The sequence below is a fragment of the Mirounga leonina genome, unplaced genomic scaffold (assembly GCF_011800145.1).
Source record: "Mirounga leonina isolate KUSES-001 unplaced genomic scaffold, KU_Mleo_1.0 Mir_101298, whole genome shotgun sequence".
Lineage (NCBI taxonomy): Eukaryota > Metazoa > Chordata > Mammalia > Carnivora > Phocidae > Mirounga > Mirounga leonina.
In genome coordinates this window covers 1-10375 of record NW_023270100.1, presented here as the reverse complement: position 1 = coordinate 10375, position 10375 = coordinate 1, and the positions used below count along the sequence as shown (strand labels likewise).

Here is a 10375-nt window from a genome sequence, read left to right as displayed (position 1 = left end):
GGGGGGGGCGCAGAGACAGCCCCGCGGCCCGGTTACCACGGGGTCTGGTCGTGGCGTCTGGCGCTGTCCGATCTGTGCGCTCGGCGTCCCAGGAAGCTGGGGTCACGCGTCCCCACCCCCGGTCGCTTAGGTTTTGGGGTAAAGTGAGGGGCGAGGGGCTGTGCCCTGGGGGTAGGAGGTTCTTTCGTCCCGCCCCAGGTTTGGGGCCACGGTGACTGCACCCCTTTCCCTGGTGGGGCTGGGTGGAGAGTAGCGGGGACGCGTGGGCTGACCCTGTTGCTCCCCGCAGGGTCTCAGGGGGCCACGCGCAAATACAAGGTGTGGATGAGACATCGCTACCACAGCTGTTGTAACCGCCTGCAGGAGCTGCTGGCTCACCCCTCCTTTGAGGTCAAGGTGAGTCACGCTGACCGCCTCCAGCGTTCTCCGCACCCCCGGCCGCAGGCTGTCCACACGCACGGAGGTGGGGCTGAGGATGCCCGCGTCTGCGTTCCGGACCCCCTGAGGCCGCGTGGTCCTGTCTGGTTGGCGTTCTGGCGTCCCGGTACTTGTGGGAATGCTGGGGGGGGCTCTGTGGCCAGGCCTGCGGTGGGCGTGGCCTGTGGTCAGGCGCCTGGGCCACTCTGCTACCCGCTGTCCCCAGGAGCTGGCTCTCAGCACGCTCATGAAGTTTGTGCAGCTGGAAGGAGCTCACCCCCTGGAGAAACCTAAGTGGGACGGCTACTACCTGTTTCCTCGGCAGCTCTTCAAGGTGGGGTGCACGGGGGTGGGGGACAGAGCCTCCGGCCAGAGCTGGGACGGGCCCTGGCGCAGGTGGCTAGTGAGTGCCGTGCGTTTGCCGTACCCTCCCCTGCGGGAGGGGAGAGGCTGCCTCTCGGTGGTCTCCTTGGGCGGTGCCTTGGGCGTGGGGCTGACGCACTGAGGCCCGCCTCCCTGCTCGGCCCCCAGGCGGTGGTGGAAGGCCTGCTCTCTCCGGAGGACGACTGCTCGCTGCTCCTGTCCCGCTTCCAGGAGTACTTGGAACACGACGACATCCGCTACCACACGATGCAGGCAGCCACGGCCGTCGTGGGCCGCGTCGCTGACGGGGACCCAGAGGTGAGCCGGCTGGGTCCCGTGGCTGGGGGATGGGTGGGCGGCGGCCATGCCTGTGCTCAGGTTAGGCTTTGTGCAGGTGCCGCTCACGTTCTGGAACAACGCCTTCACGCTGTTGTCGGCTGTGAGCCTCCCCCGCCAAGAGTGTAGTTCCTCCAGCTTCTACGTGAAGCACGTGGGTGAGCGTCCTGGGCAGGCGGTTGGGCAGGGGCACCCGGTGGGCTGCCTCCTCTCCCGCATGCCCGCTGATCCTTGCCTTCTGTGCAGAGCTGTCGCGCACGTGGAAGGTGGTTCATCTGAAGGTGAGGTGCTGCGGAGGGGTTGGTGGCCTCCCTGGGAGGGGGGTCCTTTCAGAAGGAGGCACGCGTGTGAGACAGGAAGAGAACTAGCTGCCCCTTGCCTGGCTTAGGCAGGCGCGGGGTGCCACACAGGGACCCCTCATAGGGACCGGGAGCAGCGTGGGGGAGGCGCACAGGTACCCGGTTCCCAGGCTCTCTGCGGGCCCTTGTTACTGTGGGCGGTCACGGACGCGACGTTCCTCTGCTCCCGTACGGCTGGGATCCACGCGAGGCGTTTTCTCTTGTCTAGTAGGGGGTTCTCGGATTTGGGGTTTCGAGCTCCTCCTCCCACAGGGCAGCGGGGAGGCCGTGTGTCTGGTGTCCCCTCCTGGGGGCAGCTCTGACACCATATCTGCCCTAGGAGCACAGGAAGGCATTCCAGCTGATGTGGCTCGGCTTTCTCAGGCACAAGGTAGGGGCGGGGTGGGGCGGGCGGGGAGCAGGCACCCTGTCTGGCTCCGTATGGCCCACGGGGTTCTTGGAGTGGGGCAGGTGCACCCACACCTGCGGCTTCCCGGCAGCTGCCTCTGAGCCTCTACAAGAAGGTGCTGGTGGTCATGCACGACTCCATCTTGCCGCACCTGGCCCAGCCCAGCCTCATGATCGACTTCCTGACCCGCGCCTATGACGTGGGTGAGTGCTGAGCCCCGGGCGGGCTGGTGTGTGCCCGCGGGCTGGGCTCCTGCGGCCGTGAGGCTGGTGGGCCGTCCTCAGGAGTCTGCTTCCCCCCTCCCCCCAGCCTGGCGCCCTGCAGCTTTGTTGGACTCCCCCTGGGCTGGAGGGGTGGGGTGGGCTGGGGCTTCACAGCTGCACATGTGTCTGCAGGGGGAGCCATCAGCCTCTTGGCTTTGAATGGACTTTTTGTCCTGATTCACCAGCACAACCTGTGAGTACTCACCCGGGAGGTGTCCGCCCCGGGCCGGGGAGCTGGCTGGGCTGTGCCCAGGGTGGTGGGGTGGGAGTTGGGCTGGACAAGGGCCGGGGCGGGGACAGAGCCCCTGGAAGCCGCCACCGGTCTCTTCGTTGCTCCACCCCCGTGCCTGCTGCTCAGTCACACCTCCCCTCCCCTAGCGAGTACCCCGATTTCTACCGCAAGCTCTACGGTCTATTGGACCCCTCCGTTTTTCACGTCAAGTACCGGGCCCGGTTTTTCCATCTGGCCGACCTCTTCCTGTCATCCTCGTGAGTGCCAGAGGTGGGACTGAGACCCAGAGCGGGGACTGGGGTGCCGGGCGAGGGGGTCTCACTCACACCTACCGTCCCGCCCAGCCATTTGCCTGCCTACCTGGTGGCTGCCTTCGCCAAGCGCTTGTCCCGCCTGGCCCTGACGGCGCCCCCCGAGGCCTTGCTCATGGTCCTGCCCTTCATCTGCAACCTGCTGCGCCGGCACCCCGCCTGCCGCGTCCTCGTGCACCGCCCCCTGGGCCCTGGTGAGTGCGGCTGGGGGCGCTGGGGGACCTGGGGGCCTGCCCTCCCCCAGCAGCCAGTACACCGGGGATCGGTCGTGGAGCAGGGCCTGGTCTCGTTCCTAGAGCTGGATGCCGACCCCTATGACCCCGAAGAGGAGGACCCCGCCAAGAGCCGAGCTCTGGAGAGTTCGCTGTGGGAGCTGCAGGTGAGCACGCCGGGCACGTCACCCATCTCCTGGCCCACCTGGGTGTGTGCGGCATGCGGGTTTCCTGGCTGCCCGGCGGGGGGTGGTGATGTCATACGTGCTCTGCAGGCCCTGCAGCGGCATTACCACCCCGAGGTGTCCCAGGCCGCCAGCGTTATCAACCAGGCGCTGTCCATGCCTGAGGTTAGCATCGCGCCGCTGCTGGATCTCACGGCGTTTGAGGTGAGGGGGTGACGCTGAAGCCTGGGTGGCCGGGGTGCAGGGACCGCGCAGTGTGGGAGCGTCCATCTGTCCGTCCCTTGCAGGTCTTCGAGCGGGACCTGAAGAAGAAGGGCCAGGAGTCAGTGCCACTGGAGTTCATCCCCGCCCAGGGTCTGTTGGGCCGGCAGGACGACCTCTGCGCCCAGCACTTCACGCTTAGCTGACCCTGTGACCTCCCTTCCCTCCTCGGCCCCCATAAGTGGTTTTGTGGGAGAGCCACTGGGGTGGGCTGTGGGTAGCTAGGAGGACTCTGGGGAGGTGCTGAACCCGTCTCCTGGCTCCCGTGGTGGCCGTGTCTACAGGCCGACGTCCACAGTGCTGGCCATGCTGTGTCCACCTGCAGCAACCCCCGCCCCGGAACGTGGTGTCCAGGGGTCTCTCCCTCCACTGAAGCCTGTGGGGAGGGCGGCTGCAGAAGTGGCTCCTGCCACGGGGCTCTGGGTGCACGGGTGTGGCTGTTGCCAGCCCTACAAGCTTCCCCAGGCACCCCACACTCCTCGGGGCCCTCGTATCCAGGGAGGGTCTGGGCCACGCCCCCCACCTGTCCAGTGCGGTTGGACTCCGTGACCCAGGAGCGACAGTGAGGGCTCTGTCCTGGTTAGTCTTGGGTGCACAGGGAGCGCACATGCCCATTCCTGGCTAGGGCCAGAGGAGGACACCTTTGTCCCCTGACCCCCAGGGTGCCGGGCTGTGTGTGCCCGGTCAGGGAGTTAGCTGGAGGTCGCTTCACCCTTCCATCCTGTCCCCGAGCAGAGTGGGCACCGGCAGCCACGGGCCAGTGGCTTATTTTGTGCCAGGATGTTTGTTCCTTCGAGGCCCCGTTTCTGCCAGGCGAGCCTGCTCCTTGAGTCTGGGTTTTGTCTCTAAAAACCTGCTTGTCTGGGGACGGAGGAGTTGGTGTGACGGCAGCTCACGTAGGCTGGGGGGGCTGGCGGAGGCACAGGTGGGGGTGGAGAGCCTGCGAGGGAGAGACCCCCGTTGCCCTGCAGCCTCCTGAGTTCCCAGGACACCCCCACCCCCCAGGAGCGCCCTGGGGTCACAGAGGGCAGTCGTTTGGCCACTTTGGTCTCTGGGAGCTGCTCCTGTGGCCCAAGACCCTGGTGTGCCTGGTGGGGGCTTTGCCCAAGGAGTGAAGGGGCGCTTCTTCTCCGTACAGGGTTGTGTGAGTCAGGGACACTAGCGCCCCACCCCCTAGCTGAACTGCCCTGGCTCCCTCCCAAGCTGGTTCCTGCCCCAGGGCCTTTGCACTGCTGTTGCCACAGCTTTCCCCTGATCTTCAGACCCCAGGCTGAGTGAGGCCTTGTGGAGGCCTCTGCCGAGCATCCTGTGTATAACAGCGTTTTGTGCGTCCCACCTGGCACCCACTTATCTTCATGGCCCGGCTGCCCTGCAGCAGTCCACCGACTGTCCCTGCCCGCCTTCCCAGGGACCGAGGAAGGCTCGTTACTGACCGGCCTCGTCCCCTGGCCCAGGACTTGCCTGGCTCGGAGGAGGGGCTCATGCACATTTGTGGGGACAGTCTCGAGGCTCCTGAGTGGCCTGCTACCAGAGGTCACCAGTGCCCCACCTGAGCCTCGGTGTGGGGACACCAGGGGGCAGATGGGTGGGCTGAGGCCTCACTGATTAAAAAATGCCATTGATTTTTAAAGTTAAATTATAAAAGGCTTAAGCAGGTTTTATTTTTTTCCAAATTCAGCATCGTGTGTTCTGTGTAGACTTTCTCATTCTGGCAGATACGGGGACTCCCACGCCCTGGACACCTCAGTCCACTACACCCCCTGACCCCCAGGGCTGGGCAGCTGCATTTTGCCACCTTGGTATTGGGTTGGTGTTTCTTTTTTATTTTACTTTATTTTATTTAATTTTTTCCAAAGATTTTGTTGAGTAAGAGAGTAAGCGTGGAGGGGGGGCAGAGGCAGAAGGACAAGCAGACTCCCTGCTGAGCTTAGAGCCCAATGGGGGGCTGGATCCCAGTACCCCGAGATCATGACCTGGGCTGAAGCTGAGTCGGACGCTCAGCCCACTGAGCCACCTAGGCCCCCAGGTTGGTGTTTCTCCATCTCCGGGCCTGGTTGCCCTTTGGGTGGTTGGCTGAGCGGACGCGGGGTGGGGGCAGGGATGGAGGAGACGGCAGCCCCGCTGGGGTGGCCGGGACAGCCTCTGAGGCTTCAGGGCTGGGGGCCTGACACCTGACGGGCGTCAGGGCTTCTGGTCCAGGGGATATTAGAGCTAGATGGTCAGGGGCTCTGGGACCCTCTGGGATCTGAGTGAAAGTGCTGGGGTGGGGCCTGGGGTCTGCACGTGTAGACCCTCCCTTGCCAGGCAGTCACTGTCCTAGGAGATTTGAACATTCTGGGGAGAGTACAGGACACTGCTGGGTGAGAGCGTCTGCGTGGAGGACTCTTCATACCGTTCGTGGCTCCCAGCCCACCTGCCACGGCAGACCCAGGGTCAGACTTGGGGGGGGGGGGTCTCAGGGATCCTGGACCGGCCATGGGCGTCAGACGTCGGGGGGGTCTCAGGGGCCTCAGACTGGCTGTGGGGGTCAGACGGGGGTGTCTCAGGGACCCTGGACCGGCTGTGGGGGTCAGACGTCGGGGGGTCTGGGGACCTCGGACTGGCCGTGGGGGTCAGACTGGGGGGTCTCGGGGACCTCGGACTGGCCGTGGGAGTCAGACGGGGGGTCTCGGACCCCTCGGACTGGCTGTGGGGGTCAGATGTGGGGGATCTCACGGACACCGGACTGGCTGTGGGGGTCATGTGGGGGGTCTCGGAGACCCCAGACTGGCCATGGGTGTCAGAAGGGGGGCTCTCGGGGAAATGGGTGTGTATGAAGTTGGGAAACCCCTGAGAAGGCATCCTTGCAGCTGCTCCCCCACCAGGCAGTAAGTGGGACAAAACCCCCATGATGGGAGCTCATAGGTCATCAGGCAGAGCAGGGCGAGGGATGCCTCCGGAGTAGAAAACATCAGTGGAGGCCGCCTTGGATGGAGCGTCCAGAACCGACGTCCAGGCCCCGGGGGCAGCAGGGGCAGTCAGGAGCCTCCCGGGTAAGGGAGGACCAGCGGCCTCCCGTATGGTCCTGGGATGGCATAGGTGGGATGACGGACCTTTCAGGGTGTGGGGAGGGCACGTAGTGAAGAGGGGGCACATGGGGATCCCCAGTGCCGCGGTGTGTGTGACCCCGACCAGGGTCGGTGCCCATGGATGGCCCGGCCCTTCCCTTCTCCCTTCCGCTTGGGGTAGCAGTGGCCTCCTTGTCCACTCGGTTCCTCAGCCCCCATCACTGTATATCCACCCCCCAGTGCCAAATGCTGCTTCTCTCTTCCCGGCCCATACGTCCCTCCCTGACACCACCCAACCCAGGGGAGAGGGGGACCCTGACCAGCGGAGACCCCACTCCTGTCATATCCAGAACCGGAGCTGAGAACAGAATGCGTATCGGTTTGCAGAAGCTCAGGGGTGTGGCGTTTCCTGCCCCGCGAGGAGGTTCGCGGGGAGCTGGCCCTCTTGTTCAGGGGGCCAGGGACACAGGGCCCCTTCCTGTGCCCGTGAGCAGCTCCCGGCTCACTGCCCCCCTCCCGGCGCGGAGGCTCCAGTGTAGACTGAGCACCTACTGTGCGCGGGAGCGTCCTTCCGCACACGCCTGGCCAAGCCTCTCCAGGGAGCCTCTCCCTCCCTCCCTTGGTCTCCCATGCCCTGTCCCCTCCAGGAGGTGAATGGGGCTGGGGGGCAATGAGGTCACGGTCGGCCAGGTCACGCAGCCGGGCCACGCGATGAGGCGTGTCCGTCCTCGTGATAAGGAGCGTTCGCCCCTGCCTGGCATTCAGCAGATTAGCTGCAGACAATTCGATGTCAGCAGGCGTCCTCCTGAGAGGTCAGTCAGCGAGAGGAGCTCGCGACGACCCCGTCCCCCATAAGCGCTCTCCCGCTGCACTGCGCCCCTGCGCCCCGTCCGCTCGCCTCTGCGGGGGAGGAGATGGTCCGTTACCGGAAGCCGCCAGCCTCACTGCCACTTTCAGGAGCCGGGTGGTGGAGGTTGTGGCTTCGGCCTGCACCCCCAGCCTCAGCTGTCGCAAGGGGGCTGTGCCCGGTGCCGGGACTGCTCCGAATTACTCCAGAGCTTAGCGGCTCGAGCCCAGGTCTCTGCAAAGGGCCAGAGTGGCTGGTGTGGCTTTGGGGCCCCACACAGCGGCTCACCTGCAGCACCGTGGAGCGTGCGGGCACAGGGCACGCGTGGGCCCCAACGGCTGCCCGCAAGGGCAGGCGGGGGGCTCGGCCTGTGGGTCGTGGCCGGCCATGCCCCGGCCTGGTGACCTCTCCTCCCTTTAGAAGCCAGGCCGTGTGCCCGACTGGGCGTCTGGAGACGGCTCCCGTCCACGGACATGCAGATGAACCTGGCCTCCGGGCAGGACCAGTGACGTCCCCTGCCCGTGGAGGGGTCAGTTTGCGTTTGGGGAATTCCTTCGGGGCTTCCTGCCAGGCCCGCGCCTGGGGTTCCCCTCGGGGATGCTGGACTGTCTGACAGGTCGCCTTCGCCTCGTTACCCAGCGGTTGGACAGACGCTTTGACGACGTTCCCCGTACGTCTGCATAAGATCCCCGTGACCTCAGTCCCAGGCGTGACCATGCTTACCACGTTGGCGCCCATTCCGCTTCGCCACAAGTCCCAGAATGCCGCCGGCCCCCTGCCTTGGAGGCGTGACAACCCAGCGCGCGCTCACCCCCCTTCTCTGCTGACACCAGAGCATCCTGTGCCCTGTGTGTCCCCGGAGTTGCGATACTAAATCGTCTGTCAGTCAGTGTCGATTGCTTTTGCTTTGACCACGGAGAACGTTTGCTGGTATTTCTGTGCTTAATTTTGTTAATTGGACACAACCAATTCTTGGAAATTGGATCAAATACTGGATGTGCAGCAAGGTCTGGGACCCTGCAGGCACCCACCAACCCCTCCCTCTCCACCCCTCTCCTCCCCTGGCCCACGGCACCCAGCCTGTCCCGGAGGGTGGGGATGGTCGCCAGTGGCCCACTGTGTGAGCGCAGGGAGCTGAGCGCCCCCCCCCTGGAGATCTGGACTTCGAAGAAGCGGAGATGGGTGCACAGCGGCCAAAGAGCAGATGCCCTGACCCCGTCCTCAGAGGGGCCGCCCACCGTGGGGTCTTCGCGACTGCTTCTCCCACAGAGCATGATGTGGTCACGGTCCATCCACACTGTAGTGTGTCCGCCGGTCCACTCCTTTCGTGGCCAAATAGCATTCCTTCGTGTGTTGGGGCGCCTGAGTGGCTCAGTCGTTAAGCGTCTGCCTTTGGCTCAGGTCATGATCCCAGGGTCCTGGGATCGAGCCCCACATCACTTCTCCTTCTCCCTCTGTCTACCACTCTGCCTACTTGTGCTCTCTCTCTGTCAAATAAATAAATAAAATCTTAAAAAAAAAAAAACCAAAACATTCCTTCGTGTGGATGGACACGTCGGGTTTGCCCAGTCGTCGGTGTGGGGACTGGCCGGCCCTGGAGCCGTCCCCCAGGCAGGGGCAGACCCGAGGACGTCTGGGACAACATGTGCATTTCCCGCAGCACGCGGGTCGATTTCTCAGGCAGGGCTCCCGCCCCTCCGTTCGCATTACCGTGTAACAAAGGACCCCAAACGCAGGGGCATCAACAGCATTTGTGTCCCCAAGCCCTGCGGTCAGGGTGCAGATGGGGCTCCATCCGGCGGCTGGACCAGCTGTGTGATGCTTGGCAGCTCCGGCGGGGACAGCGGCGCCACCGCATTCTGACAAGTGCGTGGGGAAATGCAGGTGAACTGCTCTGGGGCCGTCCTCACACAGAGCCAAGACCCGGGTGCTGCAAGCAACCGAGGTGTGGTCTCTGCAGGTCTGAAGGCCAGACGTCCTAATGCAGGTGATTCAGGGCCGAGCTGTCTCTGAAGGCTGCAAGGGAGGGTCCTCCCTGGTCTCTCCAGCCTCCGGTCGTGGCTGAGGATCCCATCCTGTGGCTGCATTCCTCCCACCCCTGCCTCCATCCCTGCCCGTCCCCTTTATCCACTCCCTGAAGCTGGGCATTGTCCACGGGGACATCAGGGCACCCTGCAATCCCGTCCCTGTGCACCTAGACCCAGCTGGGGAGGGCCTTGCTCCCACCACTGCAGCCTGGGCCACGAGGAGTCAGTCTGGCCCTAGGGGATGAGCGCGTGGCGGCCCAGGGCCCATCAGGCTCCTGGTTTACGAAAAACTGTGCAGCCAGTTTTAGGCAGACTCCTTGAAGGACTTCCCAAAGGGAAGCACTCTCCGCCCTGGGGGTGTGCATGTCTGGGGGGCTGGCCCCGCCCAATAGGCCACAAGGGGAACCCACAGACCAAGGTGGGGGTACCCGGACCTAAATGGGCAGCAGGTGCCAAACCCGGGCCTGGGAGCTGGTGCTCAGAGACGCTTGGCATCGGTGGATCCAAGTCGTATCCCGCATGACGGCGCCTATGGGCCCCGAAGCCCGAGCTGGACAATCTGGACTGCTGCTCGGCGAGGGTCGAGAGGGACTGTCGGGCTGCCCTCCAGAGGGACACCTGGGAGCCCCCTTGGCTGGAGAGGCCGGGAGCCCATCGGGCAGGCAGTCCACCTGGGGGGTTCAATGTACCACCTCAGAGAGCGTCCCGGGTGGGGTCCCTCCACTCTGAGGCCGGTCAGGTGCTCTGCGGGGGACCCGGAGCTCCACGGAACTGGGGTGCCTGCCCCCTGGAGCTCAAGGTGGGCTGGCAAGGGGCAGAGGGCACAGTGCAGGCCGCGCAGGGGGAGCAGCGGCGGGACCAGGAAAAGCACAGCTGTGGGAAGAGGCCGGATCACAGGAGGGAGGAGGCTATTTGGGGTCACTGGAATCGGCCCCGTTCAAAGCCTCTGACACAGAGGCACATATGCCCCCTGAAGGCCCATCTAGAGGCAAGTGCACTACCTTTCCAGCGATGGGTGGAGGCTGGAGGGCCGATGAATCCTCCCGCAAAAGACCCCGGGGAGCCTTGAAGGCTGGGGAAGCCGGGGACCCATGGGGCCGACAGGCCGGAGGGAGACCGACGGCGGC

At 64.8% G+C, this 10375-nt stretch overlaps 1 protein-coding gene across 1 annotated transcript; it reads left to right on the top strand.

The window, feature by feature from the left end:
- Positions 1–198: 198 nt before the first annotated feature.
- NOC4L (nucleolar complex associated 4 homolog) lies at positions 199–4966 on the top strand (the record flags this gene model as incomplete). The annotated part of the gene is made up of 13 exons (XM_035013030.1): positions 199–396; positions 644–751; positions 949–1098; positions 1175–1274; positions 1363–1397; positions 1795–1845; positions 1955–2066; positions 2259–2319; positions 2505–2615; positions 2703–2863; positions 2966–3048; positions 3157–3270; positions 3354–4966. Coding segments are annotated over 13 exons (1404 nt in total), but the record flags the coding sequence as incomplete, so codon positions are not given.
- Positions 4967–10375: the final 5409 nt, after the last annotated feature.